We start from the raw sequence: 26,780 nt of genomic DNA, 5'->3' as shown, positions 1-26,780 counted from the left end.
AAGCTACGAAGTAAGAAAATTATATATGACGCAAACACAAACCAAAACAAACGTGATGAGTCAACATTAGCATCAGATGAAATAAACTTTAGGAAGAAGCATTAGTTGTGATAAAAAGGAACACTTCACAGTGATAAGAGGGTCAGTTCAACAGGAAGACATAATAATATTAAATGTGTGTACAACTAATAACATGGCTACAAAATACATGAAGCAAAAAAACATAGAACCAGAAGGAGAAACACATTCAAAATCTCTCAGAAACTGAGAAGACAATAAAATAAAAATAAAAGGACATAAAATTTAAAAACTAACCAATTCAAATTTAGAGAACACTACACCTAGCAAGTGCAGAATACACACCATTTTTAAATGCATGTGAAATATTAAACAAGACAGTTGATAACCTAAGTAACAATGAAAGTCTCAAAAAATTTCAAAGGATTGAAATTATACAGAGTATACACTATGACCATAGAAAATTAAACAAACAAAAAAATCAGTAACAGATGGATAATTTTAAAATCCCCAAAAGGAATCAGAATCCAGATCTCCTATATTACCTAAAATGTCCAGTTTTTAACAAAAAGATTATGAGATATGCAAAGAAACAGGAAAGTGTAATCCTTGGGCAAGAAAAAAGGAAGGCAACAAACACTGCCTGTGAGAAGACCCAGATGTGAGATTTAACAAAATCTTCAAAGCAGTCATTATAAATATGTTCAAAGAACTAGAATAAACCATGATTACAGAAGTAAAGGAAGAGTGACATCAGTGAAAATGGAATATCCCTATACAGCAACAAGAAAAACTGAGTAAAAACTGTCAGAATCAACTTCATGAGAACTCTGGAAAACAGTCAAAGATATGCAACCACCAAGCAATTGTTGAGTCAGGAAAAAGACAATTTTAAAATGGTAGGAAAAATTGGCATTATTTCTACTTTCCTCTCTGCTCATGAAGGGCTTAGAGATGGCAGCTGGTATTCCCAATGTGAAACTCTGGTTCATGGCTCTGGAGTGAAGAGAGCCAACCTTAATCTCAAGGAACTGATTTTTGTCTCTTTTGACCTGACTGGAAACTGACAGAAGAATTGTTGCAAGAACATACCTATGTTTCACCAAATTTGGAACTTTCTCAGAGCAGAAAAGCAGCTTCATAGAGGTAATTCCTCCAAAATGTTGTAAGGCAAATGACCAATGTGCTGCCACCTGGGGCAAAAGTTCTAAAGTTGAGGCCCAAAACAGACATGCTGAAAGCTAAAGAGAAAATGATGGGGAGAAAGTTTCTTTGGGGAATTAAAGCATTGAAAAGCACCTTTATATACTGGAGAAGAGGAAAGCCATATTCATGCCCAAGGAAGGACAGTTAAGAGAAGACCCTTAAAGCTTTCACCTCAGGCTGATCTTCAGTCTCAGCACAAGCAGAAAGAAAAGGCTAAGGCAAAGTTGTACACAGACTGAATAAACACTGAACGAATGATCAAACAGAGAGCCAATCTGCAAAGACTGGGAGAGTTTTTGGTCCTCATTTCTTTTCTTCTGGTTCTTGGAATTCAAAGAAATCTCTGATAATAAAACCTGACCACAAGCTAAAGGAACAGAGACTTCAGAACTACACATGACAAAGAATACAGACTTTATAAATATAGTTTCGAAAAGTCAGCAAACAAACAACTGCCACCTAAAGCAAGCAACAAAAAACACAGAAGAGAGAAGACTCAAATTTCCAGTTACTACATTATAGATTTGAAAGATCCAACTTGTTGAATATTCAATCAAAACTTATGAAGCAGGCAAAGAAAGAGGAAAGAATTCCCATACACAGAAGAAATTAAGAGAAACTACCTTGAGGAACAGAGACGTAGGTTTTACTAGAAAATGACTTTAATTTGCTGCCTTCAACGTGCTCAAAAATGCTAAAGGAAACCATGGACAAAGAACTGAAGGAAACCAGGAGAAGGATGTAATCAACTAAGACATGAACAGTATAAAAAGAGAAAATCTGGAGCAAAGAACTACAATAACTGAAACTGAAAATTCACTAGAGGGGTTCAAAAGCATGTTTAAACAGAAGAATCAGCTAACTGATTCTGATTCAAGTCAATTGAAACTACCTACTCTGAAGAGCAGGGGGGAAAAAGAAAATAGAAAGGAAAAAAAATGGAGAAAACTAACACACCTGTAGGATACCTTCAAGTGTATCAACATATACATTATGGGAGTTCCAGAGGGAGAGAAAGTAGAGAAAAGGACAGAAAGAATATCTGAAGAAATAATGGCTCCAAACTCCCCAAGTTTGATGAGAACCACAAATCCCACAAATCTAAGAAGCTCAGTGAGTTCCAAGATGATAAATGCAACGTGATGCACACTGAGACACATTAAAATCAAACCACCGAAAGCCAAAGATAAAGAGAATCTGGAAAACAGCAAGAGACAAATGATTCATTACATACAAGGAATCCTCAACTGGGCAGTCTCAGTAAGACTCACAGCCAATTTCTCATCAGAAACCACTGAGGTCATGAGGAAACTGGATGATATAATTAAAGGGCTCAAAGGGAAAAATGTCAAACAAGACTTTTACATCTGGCAAAATAATCCTTTAAAGATGAAGTAGAAATGAAGACATTCTCAGATAAACAAAAGCTGAGGGAGTTCACTGCTAATAGACCTGCCCCACAAGAAATGCTAAAAAGTATTCTTCAGGTGGAAATGATAACATATCAGACAGTAACTCAAAGTCATGAGAAAAAATTTTAAAACTGTTATGAAGATATCTATATATAAATACAAAAGCCAATATTACTGTATTTTTTAAGTGGTAATTCCTCTTTTAACCCTTAATGCTCTAATATAAAAATGCATAAACCAATAATTACAAATCTATGTTAACGGGCATGTAATATATAAGGATGTAATTTGTAAAACAACAACAAAAAGGAGGTGGGACAGAGGTGTATGTATGTAAGCAGTTTTTGCATACTATTGAAGCTAAGGTGGTATTAATTAAAAATAGATTATCATACTTCAAGAGATTAATTAAAATCCTTAGAGTGACCCCTAAGAAAATAACTAAAAAATACACAGAAAGGAAAATGAGAAAGGAATCAAAATGTTATAATAAAAAAATTAAACACAAAGGAAAGAAATAATGGAGGAACCAAGGAGTAAAAAACATCTGAGACATATAAAAGACAGAGCAAAATAGCAGAAAGTAGCCTTCATTACCAGGAATTACTACAAACATAAATGAATAGAACTATCCAATTAAAGGCAGAGATTGGTAGAATGGGTTAAAAAATAGAAAATGACCCAACTATATGCTGTCCACCAGATACTCATTTTAAATCTGAAGACATTTTAAGTTGAAAGGGAAAGCACAGAAAAAGATAACCCATGCAAAGAGCAGGCAAAAGAATGCTGGGATGGCTATACTAATATCAGGCAAAATAGATTTTAAGTCAAGAACTGTTAAAAAAGAAAAAGAAGAGCATTATGTATTGATGAAATTCTCAATCCTTCAAGAAGATACAGCAATTATAAACATATACATATCTAACAAATGAGCCTCAAAATATATGGACTAAAAATTGAAAACTGAAAGGAGAAACAGACAGTTCAACAATAACAGTTGGAGAGTTCAATACCCCATTCCCAATAAAGGACAGAAAAACTATACAGAAATAGAGGATTTATATTACTATAAATCAACTAGATGTAACAGACATATTCAGAACACGACCACAAAATAGCAAAACATACATTTTTTTCTCAAGTGTACATGGAATATTTCCCAGGGTAGGCCATATGTTAAGTCACAAAAAAAATCTCAACACATTTAAAAAGAATTAAATCATCCAAAATATCTTCTCTGATAACAATGGAATGAAAGTAGAAATCATAACAGAAGGAAAACTGGACAATTCACAAATATGTGGAAATTAAGTAACACACCCTGAAGAAACCATGGATCAAAGAAATTGAAAAAAGCACTGAGACGACTGAAAACAAAAACACAACATATCAAAACTTCTGGGATGCAGCAAAACCAGAGGATAGAGGGAAAATTATAGCTGTAAACACCTATATTAAAAAAGAATCAGGGGGACCTTCAAGATGGTGGAGGAGTAAGACGTGAGATCACCTTCCTCCCCACAAGTACATCAAACATACACCTACATGTGGAACAACTCCTACAGAACACCTAGTGAAGGCTGGCAGAAGACCTCAGAGTTCCCAAAATGGTCTTGGTGCCCCAGCCTGGTGTCAGGCCTGAGCCTCTGAGGTGCAAGAGCTGAGTTCAGGACATAGGCCCACCAGAGACATCCCAGCCTCAAGTAATATCAATTGGCAAGAGCTCTCCCAGAGATCTCTGTCTCAATGCTAAGACCCAGCTCCACCCAACAACCAGCAAGCTCCAGTGCTCGATGCCCCATGCCAAACAACTAGCAAGACAGGAACACAACCCCACCCATTAGCAGAGAGGCTGCCTAAAATCATAATAAGTTCACAGGCACGCCAAAACACACCACCAGACACACCTCTGCCCACCAGAAAGACTAGATCCAGCCACACCCACCAGAACACAGGTACCAGTCCCGTCACCAGGAAGCCTACACAAGCCACTGAACAAACCTTACCCACTGGGGGCAGACACCAAAAACAATGGGAACTATGAACATGCAGCCTGCGAAAAGGAGACCCCAAACACAGTAAGTTAAGCAAAATGAGAAGACAGAAGTACGCAGCAGATGAAGCAGAAAGGTTAAAACCCACCAGACCAAACAAATGAGGTAATAAGCACTCTACCTCAAAAAGAATTCATAGTAATGATAGTAAAGATGATCCAAAATCTTGGAAATACAATGGAGAAAATACAATAAACATTTAACAAGGACCTAGAAAAACTAAAGAGAAAACAGAGAATGATGAACAGCACAATAAATGAAATTAAAAATTCTCTAGAAGGAATCAATAGCAGAATAACTGAGGCAGAAGAATGGATAAGTAACCTGGAAGATAAAATAGTGGAAATAACCAATGCAGAGCAGAATAAAGAAAAAAGAATGAAAATAATTGAGCACAGTCTCAGAGACTTCTGGGATGACATTAAACACACCAACATTTGACTTATAGGGGTCCCAGAAGAAGAAGAGAAAAAGAAAGGGACTGAGAAAATATTTGAAGAGATTATAGCTGAAAACTTCCCTAATATGGGAAAGGAAATAGTTAACCAAGTCCAGGAAGCACAGAGAGACCCATACAGGATAAATCCAAGGAGAAACACGCCAAGACACATATTAATCAAACTATGAAAAATAAAATACAAAGAAAAATATTAAAAGCAGTAAGGGAAAAACAACAAATAACATACAAGGGAATCCCCATAAGGTTAACAGCTGATCTTTCAGCAGAAACCCTGCAAGCCAGAAGGTAATGGCAGAACATATATAAAGTGATGAAAGGGAAAAACCTACAACCAAGATTACTCTAACCAGCAAGAATCTCATTCAGATTTGACGGAGAAATAAAAACCTTTACAGACAGGCAAAAGCTAAGAGAATCCAGCACCACCAAACCAGCTTTACAACAAATGCTAAAGGAACTTCTCTAGGCAGGAAACACAAGAGAAGGAAAAGACCTACAATAACAAAACCAAAACAATTAAGAAAATGGGAATAGGAACATACATATCAATAATTACCTTAAATATAAATGGATTAAATGCTCCATCTAAAAGATAGACTGGCTGAATGGATACAAAACCAAGACCTGTATAGATGCTGTCTACAGGAGACCTACTTCAGACGTAGGGACACATACAGATAGAAAGTGAGGGGATGGAAAAAGACATTCCATGCAAATGGAAATCAAAAGAAAGCTGGAGTAGCAGTTCTCATACCAGACAAAATAGACTTTAAAATAAAGACTATTACAAGAGACAAAGAAGGACACTACAGAATGATCAAGGGGGCAATCTAAGAAGAAGATATAACAATTGTAAATACTTATGCACCCAACATAGGAGCACCTCAATACATAAGGCAAATGCTAACAGCCATAAAAGGGGAAATGCACAGTAACACATTCATAGCAGGGGACTTAACACTCCACATTCACCAATGGACAGATCATCCAAAATGTAAACAAGGAAACACAAGCTTTAAATGATACATTAAACAAGATGGACTTCATATTTAGAGGACAACATTCCATCCAGAAACAACAGAATACACTTTTTTCTCAAGTGCTCATGCAACATTCTCCAGGATAGATCATATCTTGGGTCACAAGTCAAGCCTTGGTAAATTTAAAAAAACTGAAATGGTATCAAGTATCTTTTCTGAGCACAACACTATGAAACTAGATATTAACTACAGGAAAAAAACTGTACAAAATACAAACACATGGAGGCCAAACAATACGCTACTAAAAAACCAAGAGATCACTGAAGAAATCAAAGAGGAAATTAAAAAATACCTAGAAACAAATGACAATGAAAACACGACGACCCAAAATCTATGCAATGCAGCAAAAGCAGTTCTAAGAGGGAAGTTTACAGCAATACAATCCTCCCTCAAGAAAAAAGAAAAATCTCAAATAAACAACCTAACCTTACACCTAAAGCAATTAGAGAAAAAGAACTAAAAAACCCCAAAGTTATCAGAAGGAATGAAATCATAAAGATCAGATCAGAAATAAATGGAAAATAAATGAACGAAACAATAGCAAAGATCAATAAAACTAAAAACTTGTTCTCTGAGAAGATAAACAAAATTTCTAAACCATTACCCAGACTCATCAAGAAAAAAAGGGAGAAGACTCAAATCAATAGAATTAAAAATGAAAAAGGAGAAGTAACAACTGACACTGCAGAAATACAAAAGATCATGAGAGATTACTACAAGCAACTCTATGCCAATAAAATGGACAATCTGGAAGGAATGGACAAATTCTTAGAAATGCACAACCTGCCAAGACTGAATCAGGAAGAAATAGAAAATATGAACAGATCAATCACAAGCACTGAAATTGAAACTGTGATTAAAAATCTTCCAACAAACAAAAGCTCAGGACCAGATGGCTTCACATGCGGGTGAATTCTATCAAACATTTAGAGAAGAGCTTACACCTATCCTTCTCAAACTCTTCCAAAATATAGCAGAAGAAACGCTCTCAAACTCATTCTATGAGGCCATCATCATCCTGATACCAAAACCAGACAAAGATGTCACAAAAAAGCAAACTACAGGCCAATATCACTGATGAACATAGATGCAAAAATCCTCAACAAAATACTAGCAAACAGAATCCAAGAACACATTAAAAGGATCATACACCATAATCAAGTGGGGTTTATTCCAAATTCTTCAATATACACAAATCAACCAATGTGATACACCATATTAAAAAACTGAAGGATAAAAACCACATGATAATCTCAATAGATGCAGAAAAAGCTTTCAGTAAAATTCAACACCCATTTATGATAAAAACTCTCCAGACAGTAGGCATAGAGGGAACTTTCCTCAACATAATAAAGGCCATATATGACAAATCCACAGCCAACATTGTTCTCAATGGTGAAAAACTGAATCCATTTCCTCTAAAATCAGGAAGAAGATAAGGATGTCCACTCTCACCACTATTATTCAACATAGTTTTGGAAGTCTTAGCCACAGCCATCAGACAAGAAAAAGATATAAAAGGAATCCAAATCAGAAAAGAAGTAAAGCTGTCACTGTTTGCAGATGACATGATACTATAGAGGATCCTAAAGATGATACCAGAAAACTACTAGAGCTAATGAATGAATTCGGTAAAGTTGCAGGATACAAAATTAACACACAGGGCCTCCCTGGTGGCGCAGTGGTTGAAAGTCCGCCTGCTGATGCAGGGGGCACGGGTTTGTGCCCTGGTCCGGGAAGATCCCACATGCCGCACAGCGGCTGGGCCCGTGAACCATGGCTGCTGACCGTGCACATCCGGAGCCTGTGCTCTGCAATGGGAGAGGCCACAGCAGTGAGAGGCCCGCGTACCACACACAAAAAAAAACAAACAACAACACACAGCAATCGGTTGCATTTCTATACACTAAAAACAAAAGGTCAGAAAGAGAAATTCAAGAAACAATTCCATCTACCACTGCATCAAAAACATTAAAATACCTATGAATAAACACACCTAAAGAGATGAAAGACCTGTACTCTGAAAAGTATTAAGATGGTGATGAAAGAAATTAAAGATGATACAAACAGAGAGATACACTGTGTTCTTGGATTTGAAGAATCAACATTGTGAAAATAGCTAAACTATCCAAAGCAATCTACAGATTCAATGCAATCCTTATCAAATTACCAATGGCATTTGTCACAGAACTAGAACAAAAAATTTCACAATTTGTATGGAAACAAAAAAGACCCCCAATAGCCAAAACAATCTTGAGAAAAAAAACCGGAGCTCGAGGAATCAGGCGCCTGGACTTCAGACTACACTACAAAGCTACAGTAATCAAGACAGTATGGTACTGGCACAAAAACAGAAATATAGATCAATGGAACAGTATAGAAAGCCCAGAGATAAACCCACGCACATACGGTTACCTTGTTTTTGATAAAGGAGCTAAGAATATACAATGGAAAAAAGAAAGCCTCTTCAATAAGTGGTGCTGGGAAAACTGGACAGCTACATGTAAAAGAATGAAATTAGAACACTTCCTAACACCATACACAAAAATAAACTCAAAATGAATTAGAGACCTAAATGTAAGGCCAGACACTTTAAAACTCTTAGAGGAAGACACAGGCAGAACACTCTATGACATAAATCACAGCAAGATCCTTTCTGACCCACCTCCTAGAGAAATGGAAATAAAAATAAACAAATGGGACATAATGAAACTTAAAAGCTTTTGCACAGCAAAGGAAACCATAAACAAGACAAAAAGACAGCCCTCAGAATGGGACAAAATATTTGCAAATGAAGCAACTGACAAAGGATTAATCTCCAAAATATATAAGCAGCTCATGCAGCTCAAGATCAAAAAAAACAAACTACCCAATCCAAAAATGGGCAAAAAAAAAAAACTTACTACAAAGCTATAATGATCCAAACAGTGTGGTACTGGCAGTAGGAGAGAAATACAGCCCAATGGAATAGAACTGAAAATCCAGAGATAAGCCAATTTGTCTATGGACCAACGAGATTTTGCCAAGTGATCTGAGACTACTGAGTGAGGAAATCAAAGTCTCTTCATCAAAGAGTGCTGTGATCTACATGTAAACATTTATTTGTTACTCGCATCTTACACCTCACACAATTTTTGTAAGGTTCATCCATGTTGTACCATGTATTTGATATTATTCAGCCATAGAAGAATGATGTACTAATATATGGTACAACATGGATGAACTTTAAAAACACTACACAAAATGGAATAAGTCAGTAATAAATGGATATTCCCATGCAAAAGAATAACACTGAATCCCTACCTCAGACCATCTGCAAAAATCAACTCAAAATGAATCAAAGCAAAAATTGTAAAACTCCTAGAAAAGAAAATGCAAGGGGAATTTGTCATGACCTTAGATTTGGTAAATGGATTCTTAGATATGACATAAAAACACAAGCAACAATAACTAAAGTTGATAAACTGGGCCTCATTAAAATTAAAAATATTTGATTCAAAGGACACCATCCAGATCCAGATAATGAAAAGACAAAGCACAAAAATGGGAGAAAATATATCCAAATAATATACTTGATAGGGGATCTATCAAGCCACGGAGTAGCCATGGCCGCTGAGCCTGCACATCCAGAGCCTGTGCTCTGCAATGGGAGAGGCCACGGCAGTGAGAGGCCCATGTACCACAAAAAAAAAAAAAAAAAAAAAGATTACCATTTGTCCCAGCAATCCTAGATTTATACACAACAGAAATGAAGTCATACGTCCACAGAAAAACTTGTACACAAATGTTCACAGAAACATTATTCATGATAGCCAAAAGTTGGAAACAGCCCAAATATCCATCAACTGATCAGTGGTTAAACAAGAAGTATATCAACACAACACAATGTAGTATATCAACACAATATTATTCAGCCATGAAACAATTAAGTACTGATAAATGATACAACATGAATGAAACTTATAAACATTATATGAGTTTAAGAAGCCAGTAAAAAAAGGCCAAATATTATATAATCCAAATTTATTGAGACAGAAAGGCAAATTTACTAAGACAGAAAGTAGTTTAGTGGTTGCCTAAGACTGGGGAGGGATGGAGAATTGGGAAGTGATACCCAATAAGCACAGGGTTTTCTTGGGGGAGAAGAAAAAGTTCTAAAATTGATTATGGTGATGGTTGGACAACTCTGTGAGGATAGTACACACTACTGAATTGTACATATTTAAAACGTGAAATATATGACTTGGAATGTATGATATTGAATTATATATCAATAAAGCTTTTGCAAAAATATATGAAATGTATTACTTGAAATGTATGATATTGAGTTACATATCAATACAGCTTTTACAAAAAATAAACATGAGATACTACTTCACACCCACTGGTATGATTCAGGGTTAGATGGCTCCATGGGTGTTGGCTTGGCTGAATGAATGCCTGAACCACCTCTTGACTGGTCACATTTTTCAGTATTTAAGATTAGGGCCAGGGGCTTTCCTGGTGGCGCAGTGGTTGAGAGTCCACCTGCCGATGCAGGGGACACGGGTTCGTGCCCCAGTCCGGGAAGATCCCACATGCCGCAAAGCGGCTAGGCCCGTGAGCCATGGCCGCTGGGCCTGTGCAGCCGGAGCCTGTGCTCCGCAACGGGAGAGGCCACAGCAGTGAGAAGCCCGCGTACCGCAAAAAAAAAAAAGATTAGGGCCCTGAAAACTCTACTTCCAAAAGGAATTCTAAGATCAAATTAAAGAATAAAAGTCATTTGGTCAATTTCCTCACTTTAAAAGAGAGATAAACATAGTACCTTGTTCTGTGTCAGTCTCAGCCTAGCAATAACGTTGCTACTGGCCAGAAGTACCTAAAGACCCACCCAGAACTAAGGCAACCCCCACAGACATTTCCCCTTCCAGAATCAATACTGATGCTGGACTAGCCCTTATGGATCTTATTATGATTACAAGACGTACTTCAGCAACAACCACCGGGGAACTGTGAAAAATAAACAACGTTTATTATTCACAAGTCCTGGCCACACAGCAAGGTCACAGGTAGAGAGCTAGTGAATGCAAACCCGGGGTTCTGTCTTTCCTGGGGTTGAAAGTGAGGTGCCTAGGGTTTCACAGGTTTCTTTTTATTGATGAATTTAAAACATAAAGCAGGAATGAAAGCACAAGAAGCGAAAAGCAAGAGGTCAAATGGTCAGTATCTAAGTTATCTAAGTCAGACCTCTTTAAAAAAAGGAACTTCATGGGTGGGGTGGCCTGGCTCTTTATCTAGTCCTATAGCTGGCAATTTGTTTATTTGAAATGGATGTCTTTCAAGTGGCTACCTAGGCAATCAAAAGCTTAATACCAGACACACTGCAATCAACAAAGCTAGTTGTCGGATAACTCCAGGAGCAAACAATCCTTCAGGACCCTGACTTTCAGCCTCACTGTGATTTCCAAGAAATAGCTACAGCTGGAATTCCTGGTTACAGTACTAACTAGGAGTGTGGTGAGCAGAAAGCTCTTCTCTGCTGGTAGCCATTCATGCAAGAAGTTTCCTAAAGATGAACCCTCTTCCAAATTAATCTTCCTGGGAAAGTCTCAAAATGGTGGAAGAGAAAGACGTGAACTCACCCCTTCTTACGAAAACACTAAAATCACAACTAGCTGCTGAACAATCATTGACAAAAAAACGCTGGATCCTACCAAAAAAGATACCCTCCATCCAAAGACAAAGAAGAAGCCACAACAAGACGACAGGAGAGGCACAATCGCAATAAAAGCAAATCCCATACCCACCAGGTGCATGAACCAGAAACTGGAAAATAATTATACCACAGAAGTTCTCCCACAGGAGTGAAACTCCTGGGCCCCATGTCAGGCTCCCCAATCTGGGGGTCAGGCAATGGGAGGAGGAGCCCCCAGAGAATCTGGCTTTGAAGGCCAGTGGGGTTTGACTAGGGGAAACAGAAATTCCACTCTTAAAGGGTGCACACAAGGTCTCGTGCATACCAGGGGCCAGAGAAAAAAGCAGTAACCTCATTAAGAGACCAGGCCAGACTTACCTGCTAGTACTGGAGGGTCTCCTGCAGAGCAAGGGGTGGCTGTGGCTCACTGCGGGGACAGAGACGCTGGCAGCAGTAGTTCTGGAGAGTACTCATCCATGTGAGCCCTCCTGCAGGCTGCCATTTTCTCCCCAAGACCTAGCCCCACCCAACAGCCTGAAGGCTCCAATGCTGGGATGCCTCAGGCCAAACAATCAACAGGTCAGGAACACAGCCCCACCCATCACCAGACAGGGTTTAAAGTCTTTCTGAGCATGGCCCTGACCACCAGAGGGACAAGACCCAGTTCTACCCACCAATGGGCAGGAACCAGTCCCTCCCACAAATGGACAGGAACCAGTCCCTCCCACAAGCCTCTTACACACCCTCATCCACCGGAGGGAAGACAGCAGAAGCAATAACTACAATTATGCAGTCTGTGAAAAAGAAACTGCAATCACAGAAAGTTAGACAAAATGAGATGGCAGGGGAATATGTCCCAGATGAAGGAATAAGATAAGACCCAAGAAGAACAGCTAAATGAAGTGGACATAGGCAATCCACCAGAAAAAGAATTCAGAGTAATGATAGTGAAGACGAACCAAGATCTTGGAAAAAGAATGGAAGCACAGATCAAGAAGATACAAGAAATGTTTAACAAAGACCTAGAACTAAAGAACAAACAGATCAACAACACAATAACTGAAATGAAAAATACACCTGAAGGAATCAATAGCAGAATAACTAAGGCAGAAAAATGCATAAGTGAGCTGGAAGACAGAATGGTGGAAATCACTGCCTCACAACAGGATAAAGTAAAAAGGATGAAAGAAATGAGGACAGCCTCAGAGACCTCTGGAATAACACTGAAAGCACCAACATTCACATTATAGGGGTCCCATAATGAGAAGAGAGAGAGAAAAGACCTGAGAAAATATTTGAAGAGTAATAGCTGAAAACTTCCTAACGTGGGAAAGTAGACAGCCACCCAACTCAAGGAAGCACAGAGAGTCCCATACGGGAGTAATTCAAGGAGGAACACGCCGAGACACACAGTAATCAAACTGACAAATATTAAAGACAAAGAAAAAATATTAAAAGCAACAAGGGAAAAGTAACCAATAACATACAAAGAAACTCCCATAAGGTTATCAGCTGATTTCTCAGCAGAAACTCTGCAGGTCAGAAGGGAGTGGCACAATATATTTCAAGTGATGAAAGGGAAGAACCTACAACCAAGAATACTCTACCCAGCAAGGATCTCCTTCAGATTCGACAGAGAAATCAAAAGCTTTACAGACAAGCAAAAGCTAAGACAATTCAGCACCACCAGAACAGCTCTGCAACAAATGCTAAAGGAACGTTTCAAAGCTGAAAAGAAAAGTCCACAACTAGAAACAAGAAAATTACAAATGGAAAAGCTCACCAGTAAAGGCAAACATACAGTAAAGGTAGGAAGTCATCAACACAGAAATATGATATCAAAACCAGCAGTTGTGAGAAGAGGCGAGCACAACTGCAGGATACTGGAAATGCATTTGAAATTAAAAGATCAGCAACTTATAACAATTTTGTTTATATACAGACTGCTACATCAAAACCTCATGGCCACTGCAAACTGAAAATCTACAATAGATACACGTAAAAAAAAAGAGAAAGGAATCCAAACACAACACTAAAGTTAGTCATCAAATCTCAAGAGAACAAAAGAGTAAGGGAAGAAAAAAGACCTACAAAAATAAATCCAAAACAATTAACAAAATGGCAATAAGAATATACATATTGATAATTATCTTAAATGTAAACAAATTAAATGCTCCAAACAGAAGACACAGACTGGCTGAATGGATACAAAAACTAGACTCGTATATATGCTGACTACAAGAGGTCCACTTCAGATCTAGGAACACATACAGACTGAAACTGAGGGAATGGATAAAGGTATTCCATGCACATGGAAATCAAAAGAAAGCTGGAGTAGCAATACTCATATCAGACAAAATAGACATTAAAATAAAGACTGTTACAAGAGACAAAGAAGGACACTACATAATGATCAAGGGGTCAATCCAAAAAGAGGATATAACAATTGTAAATATATACGTATCCAACACAGGAGCACCTCATTAAAGGAGGTAAGTACTAACAGCCATAAAGGGAGAAATCAACAGTAACAAAATAATAGTGGGGGACTTGAACACTCCACTTTCATCAATGAACAGATCATCCAGACAGAAAATCAATTAGGAAACACATGACTTAAATAACACATTAGACCAGATGTATTTAATTTTTATAGAGCGTTCCATCCAAAAGCTGCAGAATACACATTCTTCTCAAGTGCACATGGAACATTCTCCAGGAGTGAACACATGCTGTGCCACAAAGCCAGCCTCAGTAAATTTAAGAACCCTGAAATCATATCAAGCATCTTTTCCGACCACAATGCTATGAGATTAGAAATTAACTACGAGACCAAAAAAACTGTAAAAAACGGAAACACGTGGAAGCTAAACAATATGCTACTAAACAACCAACAGATCACTGAAGAAATCAAAGAGGAAATCAAAAAATACCTACAGACAAATGGAAACAAAAGCACGACAATCCAAAACCTACAGGACACAGCAAAAGCAGTTCTAAGAGGGAAGTTTATAGCAATACAATCTTACCTCAGGAAACAAGAAAAAATCTCAAATGAAAAACCTAACCTTACACCTAAAGCAAAAAGAACAAACAAAACCCAAAATTAGTAGAATGAAAGAAATCATAAAGATCAGAGCAGAAAGAAATGAAATAGAAACTAAGAAAAAAGAAAAGATCAATGAAATTAAAGGTTGGTTCTTTGAAAAGTTAAATAAAATTGATAAACCTTTAGCCAGACTCATCAAGAAAAAGGGGGAGAGGGCTCAAACCAATAAAATTAAAAATGAAAAAGAAGTTACAATGGACATCACAGAAATACAAAGGATCATAAGAGACTGCTACATGCAACTATACGCCAATAAAATGGACAACCTGGAAGAAGTGGACAAATTCTTAAAAAGGTACAATTTCCCAAAACTAAACCAGGAAGAAATAGAAAATATGAACAGATGGATCAGAAGTACTGAAATTGAAAATGTGATTTAAAAACTCCCAACTAATAAAGTCCAGGACCAGATGGCTTCACAAGCATATTCTATCAAACATCTACAGAAGAGTTAATACCTAAACTTTTGCAACTATTCCAAAAAACTGCAGAGGAAGGAACACTCTCAAACTCATTCTATGAGGCCACCATTACCATGATACCAAAACCAGACAAAGATACCACAAAAAAAGAAAATTACACGCCAATATCACTGATAAACATAGATGCAAAAAGCCTCAACAAAATACTACCAATTTGAATCCGACAATACATTAAAAAGATCATACACCATGACCAAAGTGGGATTTACCCAAGGAATGCAGAGATTTTTCAATGTCCGCAAATCAATCAGTGTGAATCACCACATCAAAGAATTGAAGAATAAAAACTATATGATAATCCCAATAGATACAGAAAAGCTTTTGACTCAATACCCATTTATGATAAAAAAAAACTCTCTGGAAAGCGGGCATGTAAGGAACCTACCTCAACATAATAAAGGCCATATATGAGAAACCTACAGCTAATATCATACTCAATGGTGAAAACCTGAAAGCATTTCCTCTAAGATCAGGAACAAAACAAGGATGTCCACTCTCACCACTTTTATTCAACATAGTTTTGGAAGTCCTAGGCACAGCAATGAGATAAGAAAAAGAAATAAAAGGAATCCAAGTTGGAAAAGAAGTAAAACTGTCACTGTTTGCAGATGACATGATACTATACATGGAAAATCCTAAAGATGCTACCAGAAAACTACTAGAGCTCATCAATGAATTCAGTAAAGTTGCAGGATACAAAATTAACACATAGCAATCTGTTGCATTCTATACACTAACAACGAAAGATCAGGAAGAGAAATTCAAGAAACAATCCCATCTACCATCACACCAAAAAGAATAAAATACCTAAGAATAAACCTACCTAAGGAGACAAAGGACCTGTACTCTAAAAACTATTAAGATGCTGATGAAAGAAATTGATGATGATACAAGCAGATGGAAAGATATAACACGTTCTTGGACTGGAACCATCAATATTATCAAAATGACTATACTACCCAAGGCAAGCTACAGATTCAATGCAATCCCTATCAAATTACCAATGGCGTTTGTCACAGAACTAGAACAAAAAATTTCACAATTTGTATGGAAACACAAAAGACCCCTAATAGCCAAAGCAATCTTGAGAAAGAAAAATGGAGCTCAAGGAATCAGGCTCCTGGACTTCAGACTCTACTACAAAGCTACAGTAATCAAGATAGTATGGTACTGGTACAAAAACAGAAATATAGATCAAGGAAGCAGGACAGAAAGCCCAGAGATAAATCCACGCACATATCACCTTATCTTTGATAAAGGAGGCAAGAATATACAATGGAGAAAAGACAGCCCCTTCAATAAGTGGTGCTGGGAAAACTGGACAGCTACACGTAAAAGAATGAAATTAGAACATTTCCTAACAGCATACACAAAAATAAACTCAAAATGGATTAAAGACCTAAATGTAAGGCCAGACACTATCAAACTCTTAGAGGAAAACATAGGCAGAACACTCTATGACATAAATCACAGCAAGATCCTTTTTGACCCACCTCCTCCAGAAATGGAAATAAAAACAAAAATAAACAAATGGGACCTAATGAAACTTCAAAGCTTTTGCACAGCAAAGCAAACCATAATCAAAACGAAAAGACAACCCACAGAATGGGAGAAAATATTTACAAACCATGTGACTGACAAAGGATTAGTCTCCAATATTTACAAACACCTCATGCATATCAAAAAAGCAAACAACCCAATCAAAATATGGACAGAAAACCTGAATAGACATTTCTCCAAAGAAGACATATAGATGGCCAAGAGGCACATGAAAAGGTGCTCAACATTGCTCATTATTAGAGAAATACAAATCAAATCTACAAGATATCACCTCACACCAGTCAGAATGTCCATCATCAAAAAATCTATAAACCATAAATGCTGGAGAGGGTGTGGAGAAAAGGGAACTCTTTTGCACTGTTGTGCAAACAACAGTGGGACTGTAAATTGGTACAGCCACTATGGAGAACATTTTGGAGGCTCCCTAAAAATCTAAAAATAGAGCTACCATATGAGCCAGCAATCCCACTCCTGGGAGTATATCCAGAGAAAAACATGGTTTGAAAGGATACATGCACTTCAATGTTCATTGCAGCACTATTTACAATAGCTAATACATGGAAGCAACCTAAATGTCCATTGACAGAGGAATGTATAAAGAAGGTGTGGTACATATATACAGTGGAATATTACTCAGCCATAAAAAAGAATGAAATAATACCATTTGTGGCAACATAGAGGACCTGGAGATTATCATACTAAGTGAAGTAAGTCAGACAGAGAAAGCCAAGTATCATATGATATCACTTATATGCAGAATCTAAAAAAAAATGATACAAATGAACTTATTTACAAAACAGAAACAGACTCACAGACTTAGAGAACTTATGGCTACCGGTGGGGAAGGATGGGGGAGATGGATAGATTGGGAGTTTGGGATTGACATGTACACACTGCTATATTTAAAATATATAACCAGGCTTCCCTGGTGGTGCAGTGGTTAAGAATCCGCCTGCCAACACAGGGGACATGGGTTTGAGCCCTGGTCTGGGAAGATCCCACATGCCACAGAGCAACTAAGCCTGTGCGCCACAATTACTGAGCCTGTGCTCTAGAGCCCACAAGCCACAACTACGGAAACCCACGTGCCACAATTACGGAAGCCCACACACCTAGAGCCCATGCTCTGCAACGAGAAGCCACTGCAATGAGAAGCCCACACACCTCGATGAAGAGTAGCCCCCGCTCGCCACAACTAGAGAAAGCCCACGCACAGCAATGAAGACCCAACACAGCCAAAAATAAAAATAAATAAATTTTTAAAATAAAATAAAATAAAATAGATAACCAACAAGGACCTACTGTATAGCACAGGGAACTCTGCTCAATATTCTGTAATAACCTAAATGGGAAAAGAATTTGTAAAAGAATAGATACATGTATATGTATAACTAAATCACTTTGCTGTACACCTGAAACTAACACAACATTGTTAATCAACTATGTTCCAATATAAAGTAAAAACTTTTTTTAAAAGCTAATTGTCAGGTGCTTACACTACAACATCTACACACCCTAGTGCTGCTGTAAGAATTGAGTAACACACATAAAGCACTTAACACAGTGTCAATAAATTTTAGCTAGCTGAAAGAGGTGAATGAGGTACAGCTATAACATTAACTCAATATTCTACTCTTTGGGGATTGAGAAAAGAATAAAGGTCATTTTAAAGGAATACATTTCCCCTAAACATTTTTTACAGTTAGAGGTTACTACAGATCAAGATTCTTCAATAAATACAAATATCTCAATATTAAAACTATTTGTCATTTATAACTTACTGCAAATTATTTTATCATCAAAACCATACTTAACAAAGGGTCATCAACGTAAGTTCTGATTGCAGCTAGATACAATAAAGGGCATTTGGGGATGGGAATGGAAAGGAATATGAGGATACTAGATACGTGAGTACCTCAGTCAAGAAAGAGTAACTGGCATAGGGCTCAAAGAGAGGTGGGAGGATTCCAAAAGATAACTCTACATAGCTATTTTGTCTAAACCTTGCTGTCTCTATGCTAGGGAAAACTATTTCATATCATATCTTTGAAATATAACTTGTCAAGGCTGTAGATATGATATCAGAATAATTGTCTTTTCCGTTCACAGATTCTCTGAATCAAGCAGAATAACATCTGGACATGACTGAGAGAATACAGGGAGAGCCTGGATTTTAAGCCTGATTCAGTGACACCTTTGGGTATCCTCACTGGGGAAGGAGAAAATTTATTCTCAATACTGAAGAAAGAAATTATTTGTGGTCAAGAGGGAAAAGTGTAGCAGACTACATCACTGCTCACAAATACTCACTTTTCTCTTCCCAGTCCCTGAGAGGACCACCCCATCTGACTAACACTGGCTTGGCCATATGACTTGGTTTGGCCAATGGAATCTGAGAAGAACTGAGAGTGCGTTAGTTCCAAGCAGAGGCAGTAGGGAGGTATTTCGTTTCCAGCAGTCCTCATGTTCTTTTGCCTTTACCAGGAGAACATCATGTCTCACATAGGGGGTACTCCTTCAGCCTGGCGTCCAAACTGAGAACATACATGGAACATACAGTTTACCATGTATGTTATGAGCCACAGCCATCTATATGTGGTGTTACAACTTCTCATGTGATCTCAGATACTTTCCTTCTACAGCCTCACACTAACTCACAAGATGCAACCTTTCCAGCGCCCACTTCCACAAGCAAGCTTCAAGACTTTAAGGTAAAGTGCCAAATATATTTCAGATTTTATATATTTTGTTACCATTTAACATGTGCTGTTTTTATTGTTTTTTTTAATGTCACGAAGTTTATGTTATGCCACTAATCTCATTTTTCCTCTAAGCCCTATGGTTTTTATTGCACAATTCTGCAGAGCATAGTGCATTTTAGGAACACCTATTTCACACTATACCACAACTGACTGTATCTTGAAAAAAGAGACACGAATATCCATAATTCAAAGAGACAAGTTCTATAACTGAGCCACAAATGGGTAGAAAAGCAACTGAGAGAAGGTGATACTTAACCTTATATCCTGATCACCCCACCGCCAAATACAATCACACTGGGAGATTAGGTTTCAACATATGAATTTGAGGGAGAAGAGATACATTCAATCTACAGCATTCTGTTCCTGGACCCCCCCAAATAATATCCTTCTCACATTCAAAATATGTTCATTCTATTCCCAATGGCCCCAAAAATGTTAACTCATTCCAACATCAACTCCAAGTCTGAGTTCAAAGTCTCATCTAAATATCATCTAAAGCAGATTTGGATGAGACTCAAGGTACAATTCATCCTGAGGTTCTCCAGCTGTAAACCTGTGAAATTAAACAAGTTATGTGCTTCCAAAATACAATGGCAGAACAGGCACAGAACAGATATTTAGAAGAAAGGTGTGACAAGTCTCAAGCAAGTCTAAAACCCAACAGGGCAAATTCCATTAGACCTTAAGGTCCATGAATAATCCTCTAACTTGATACTCTGCCCTCCAGGCCCACTGAAGCAGAGGTCCTACCTACAGGACCCACTTGGGCAGCATTCCTGCCCCTTCAGCTTTGCTGGGCAGAGGGTGGGCACCTAAGGCTCCTGGCGGCCCTGCCCTAGTGGATTTGGATGGCTCCTGTTCTTTGAAATCTAGGTGGAGTCAGACATGCCCCCTGGGCCTGTGCATTCTCCACTAGTGGAGATGGCTTATTCCACCAGTTTGTTGCCTGCACCCTGCTGAGAGGCAGCTGCTGCACCAGGGGCTGCCAGAATCACACCTGGGGCAGCCAAGGAGCTCAGCACCGGCAGTGCACCAGCAGAGCCCTCAAGGTGAGGTAGCACCAAGCAGCAAGCTCAAGGTCTCCAAACACTGGCATCTCCTCCTTTGAAATCATTCTGCCTCCAGGCCCTGTGCTAAGACAGCAGTCCTGGTGATTTCTGAACTGTCTTCAGGGTCATTCTTCCATTGTTTTAGGTAGCAGCATCTGGTTCCTGTTGAGATGGCTTATCCACACTAATCTTAACAAATGGTTGCTTGGCCACACCCTTAGTGTTCTCTACTGAACAGGCTTTCTCATCTTTTGGATAGGTGGGGAATTTTCCAAATTTTTAAGTCCTGCTTCCTTTTTGCTTAACATTTATAATTATGCCTATAAGTTATTTCTCTCTTATTATACTATGTTGACCTAAAACAAACAGGCTGCCAGGTATTTTTCCAGAAAAGATGGATTTATTTGGGATCAGCAGAGAACTGCAATCTGGGGTCTGCAATCATGGTGAGCCACATGGATGCTCCCCCAAGGCAAGGGAAGGAGAACACTGTCCTAGAGGGGAGGGCTACAGTAAACAAGAAGCCCAAGGTTTTTCATTGTTTGAGTCCTTGCCAGCAAAGAAGAGGAGTCTTCTTCCTCTTGGGCTCTGGTATCCTTGCAGAGCATGAGAACTCCCCCTTCTGGTCTCCTGATTCTATTTTATTGAGGTTTCCGTTTATTAACTTTTTACAACTATAAGCAGTTAGGAGGGCTCAAAGCCACACCTTCAAACCTTTGTTTAGAAATTACTTCAAGTAAATATCCAATTTCACTGCTCACAAGCTCTACATTTTACAAAGCACTAAAACATGAACATAACTCAGCCAAGTTCTTTGACACTTTACAACAAGGATCACTTTTCTTTCAGTTTCCAATAACACAGTCCTCATTTCCACCCGAGATCTTATCAGAATGGTCTTTACAGTACACAATTCTACCAATATTCTGCGCAGGATTACACAGGTGTTCTCTAAGAAGATTGAGGTTTTTCTGTACACCTCTCCTCCTTTAGAGTCCACACCAGAATCTCCTGTTCACAACAATGTAGGCTTTTTCTAGCATGCACCTCTTCCATTACCCATTACCCAGGTTCCAAAGCCACTTCAACATTTTTAGGAATTTATTACAGCACTCCTCCACTTCTCAGTACCAATTTTTGTTTTAGTTCATTCAGGATACTGTAACAAAAATACCACAGACAAGGTGGTTTATAAAAAAAATAGAAATGTATTTCTCACATTTCTGGAGGTTTGGAAGTACAAAATCAAGGTGCTGGCAGATGTGGTGTCTAATGAGGACCCATTTCCTGGTTCATAGATAGTTCATCTTCTTATTCATCTTCATGCTATGTCCACACATGGTAGAAGGAGCAAAGGAACTCTCAGTGGTCTCTTTAACAAAGATACCAGTCCCACTGATGAGGAATCCACCCTCATAACTGATTCATCTCTCGAAAGCCCCACTTCCAAACTCATCACATTAGAGGAGTAGGTTTCAACACGAATTTTGGGGAACACAAACATTCAGTCTATACCACTAGCTCAACACAGAATTTACCTTAAATTCTACTTTAGTGATATTCTCATTTTATATGCATATGAAAACACTTGTCAGTCACAGAAGCATAAAAATACATTATACATGTACATTGTGTTAAGAGTAGCATAATTAAAGTACGGATATATTAATAAGAAGAAAAACACTGCTTTTTAACACTTACCACAAGCTTTAGAAGCAGCAACACAAATCTCTTCTGCAACATACTCTCCAGTTGGAAACTTCAGATAATCCCCCTCAGCTTTTCCAAGGGAATGATAAAGATAGACCTGTAGGATTGGATCTATTTGCTTCACAGAATTAGCATTTCCAGGAATATCACCATTTTGATGTACAGGAGATGAGGATGTTCCTTCCATTTCTGTCATTGTAAGGCATGCCATTCCCATGCAGTCTTTTTTTCAGAACATTTGCCTGTAAGAGAAACCAAAGTTACAAATGGAAGTGATATTCATAAGTTATCCTTCATATATAAAGAAGTCTTCACTGACAGCAATGACTCTGTCAAATCCATTAACTGAATAAGTATCATGTACAGTCATTTCTCAGACAGATACTGAGGGTTCTGTTCCAGACCAGTGCAATAAAGTCACACAAATTTATTGGTCTCCCAGTACCTATAAAAGTTATATTTATACTATACTGTAGTATACTGAGTATGCAATAGCATTATGTCTAAAAAAAATTGTACATACCTTAATTTAAAAATACTTTATTGCTAACCATCATCTGAGCCTTCAACGATTTGTAATCTTTTCACAATAGTATTATCAAAGGTCACTGATCATAGATCACCATAACAAATATAATAATAATGAACAAGTTTGAAATATTGCAAGAAGTATCAAATGTGACAAAGAGACGTGAAGTGAGCAAATGTTTTTGGGAAATTGGCATTGATAGACTTGCTTAATACGGGGCTGCCACAAACCTTCAATTGTAAAAAACCAGTATCGGGGAAGCACAATAAAATGAGGTATGCCTATACTACTATATACAAAGCACAGTGAGAGATATCAAAATTATAAACTTCCTGTGGACAATGACAATAAAACTGAAGCTTATACACTGAGGAACCACAATATAAATATATAACACTAACAGAACAAACAAAATCAGTTACAGACAACAGAAGAAGAGATTCCACAAAGCAACATGATTTCTCAACAGATTACTCTGACAATTGCTTATTGGAATCTGGAAGGGAAAAATAACATTTCAAGCTGGGATTAACTGATGAGCTTTATTAGACGAGGTCATATTTAAAACTGTTCTTGAAGCATGGATTGGATTTTGATGGATGGAAGAGGAAGAACGTTCTGGAAGAGTGGAACTGTTCTGAAGAGTAGAAAGATACAAGATATGTTCAATAATTTATTGGTCTGAGTGAAGTATTTGAGAAATTATACCATTTAGGAAAAGATTAAAAATACAGATGGATAGGGACTTCCCTGGTGCTCCAGTGGTAAAGAATCTGCCTTGCAATGCAGGGGACGCTGGTTCAATCCCTGGTCAGGGAACTAAGATCCCACATGCCGTGGGGCAACTAAGCCCACGTGCCACAACTACCGAGCTCCCACGCCTCAACACGAGAGCCCGTGTGCTGCAAACTACAGAGCCCACGAACCCTGGAGCCTGTGCGCCACAACTAGAGAGAGAAAACCCACACGCCACAACTAGAGAGGAGCCTGCATGCTGCAACAAAGAGCCTGCACGCCACAACTAAGACCTGGATACTTGTAACAAAACTGCAGCTACATACCCAGTATGCATTTTCCCCTTCTTCCTTGATACAAAAGCCCAAATGGGGGGGTATACCAATGTACCCCCCCCAAAAAACCTCTACTTCCCCATGGATAGCCATGTGAACCAGTTTAAGCAAATGAGATTTACGTGAAAGTTGCTGGGTGGTACTTTCAGGACCACTCCTTAAAAAAAGGCTGACGTAGCTGGCATGTCTCCTTTTACTTTTTCCCCTTCACCTTCTGTCTGAATCTAAGCATGAATATAGGTAGGGCAGTCACCGTAACACCATGTAACCATGAAGGAAAGGCCAAGAGAATAAACGACCTGGTAACCTTAAGTAGCTGAATCAATGTCAGGAATCCCCTACCAACCACCAGACACCTTATTATGTATAAGTAAGTGCAATCCTAACTGATACAGTACGAAATAAAAGAAGGTCCAAATGTCAGACCAAAGAATTTAAACTTTATCCCACAGTCAATAATGATCAGAAAGGTGAAGTGATATAGTCAGAAAGCTATTACAATAACCTAGGCAGTACTAAGATCCTGAACTGAAACAGTAACAGTTGGACGGTTAGAGGTAATAAAAGAGGAAGACTTGATGCACCATGAGGACTAACTGAATATAGAAGCCAGAAGTAAAAGATAGTATGAGGATTTCAAACTTGGGAGATCTGTAATACCATTATTAGAAGGACTTTGTCCCTTGACTTTGGAAGGTGAGGAGAATAAGGACTACTGTTTTACAGACTTTTATTAGGAACGAAAGCAGGGCAATTAGACCAAAATCTAGCTGGCAGCTAAAACATGACACTGATATTTGGAAGACCTGAAAATTTGACAACCTTCCTCACAGACGTAATCATTTAAATCATGAGCTACGTGAAGGAAGAGGACGGGAATAATAGCAAACACACTTGCACAGCATCTACTATATGCCAGGCACTGTTCTAAATACAGATATTAAATAAATAAAGTGATTATTAAGTGAACTGCAATATGAAACACAGTTCTACATTCAACTACAAGAACCTTATTCTATTAGAGATAATACTAGAGTTAATACTTATTCAAATAATATAAAACTACCAGTGTGTAAAAATAAAACAAAAAACTGGCAATTGTGAGCAAAACTGCCAGATTTTTTAAGTTCCTCTGCATTTGGATACGCAAATTTAAACAATTTTCATTTGTTCAAAAATAGAAATTTTTAAAAATATTTCTCGTACTCTATTACACCACCTCTATTACTCAGCTATAGAAAGCCATCAGATGAATTCTTAGCCATTAAAGAGCAAATATGCTAGAATTCCATCAGTTTGTGCTTACCATTATTTTGGATCCTATGCCTTCCTTTTGGACTCACTTTTTCTTATTGAAATATGTATTTTAGTAGATCTCTCAATGCGGCATTAAGGGTTTTTCTGTTGTAGTCTTTGAAATAAATTTTTTTCAGCTATACTAAGGTATAATTAACAAATAAAATATTTAAAGTATAAAATATGATGATTTAATATATATGTATACATTGTGAAAGGCTCCCCCCATTAAGTCAACATCTCCATCAACCTCATAAATTTACCGTTTTGGTGGGTGAGGGAACATTTAAATTCTACTCTTTAGAAAATTTCAATTCTACAACACAGTGCTATCAACCACAGTCACGTTATACACAGATCCTCAGAACTTATTTATCTTATAAGTGAAAATCTACCCTTTTACCCATTTCTATTTCCACTAACCCTGGCAACCACTTTTCTACTGTCTGTTTCCTAAACTTTTTAAGATTCCACATATAAGTAATAACATGCAGGATTTGTGGTTCTCGCTGGCTTATTTCACTTAGCATGATGTACTCCAGGCTCATCTACGTTGTCACAAATGACAAGTATTCCTTTTTAAAAGCTGAATAATATTCCTCTGTGTATGTGTGCGAGCGTGTGCACACACACACATATACATTCCCCACGTTTTCTTCATCTGTTCGTCTGCTGACAGATACTTAGGTTGTTTCCATACCTCGGCTGTTGCAAATGATGCTGCAATGAATGTGGAAGTACAGGTATCTCTTCAGAATAATGTTTAACTTTCAATTGGACATATACCCAGAAGTGGGATTGCTGGATCATGTAGTAGCTTTATTTTTAATTTCTTGAGGAATGCCATACTGTCTCCATAGTGGCTGTTCCAGTTTACATTCCCACCAAAAACTTACAAGGGATCCTTTTCTCCACATCCTCTCCAGTATTTTTTATCTTTTGTCCTTTGAATGATAGACATACTCATAGGTGTGAGGTGATATCTCACTATGGTCTTGATTTGAATTTCCCTGATGATTAATGACGCTGATTACCGTTTCATGTACCTGTTGGCCATTTTTGTATGTCTTTGGAAAAAATTCAGATCCTTTGACCATTGCTTGTGTTTTTTTACATCTTTGTTAGGGTATAATTGCTTTATAATGGTGTGTTAGTTTCTGCTTTAAAACAAAGTGAATCAGTTATACATATACATATGTTCCCATATCTCTTCCCTCTTACGTCTCCCTCCCTCCCACCCTCCCTATCTCACCCTTATAGGTGGTCACAAAGCACCGACTTGACCTCCCTCTGCTATGCAGCTGCTTCCGACTAGCTATCTATTTTACGTTTGGGAGTGTATATAT

At 37.9% G+C, this 26,780-nt stretch overlaps 1 protein-coding gene across 1 annotated transcript in view; it reads right to left on the bottom strand.

Moving 5' to 3' along the window:
- JAK2 (Janus kinase 2) overlaps positions 1 to 26,780 on the bottom strand; it is a 166,543-nt gene that overhangs the window by 74,002 nt on the left and 65,761 nt on the right. Inside the window, exon 3 of the mRNA XM_060155041.1 lies at positions 22,531 to 22,781. Coding sequence (XP_060011024.1) covers positions 22,531 to 22,756 — 226 coding nt within the window. The 5' untranslated portion in view covers positions 22,757 to 22,781. The remainder of the gene's footprint in view (positions 1 to 22,530; positions 22,782 to 26,780) is intronic.

Source organism: Lagenorhynchus albirostris, chromosome 7, assembly GCF_949774975.1.
Source record: "Lagenorhynchus albirostris chromosome 7, mLagAlb1.1, whole genome shotgun sequence".
Taxonomy (NCBI): Eukaryota; Metazoa; Chordata; class Mammalia; order Artiodactyla; family Delphinidae; genus Lagenorhynchus; species Lagenorhynchus albirostris.
This window is presented reverse-complemented; position numbering and strand designations above follow the sequence as displayed.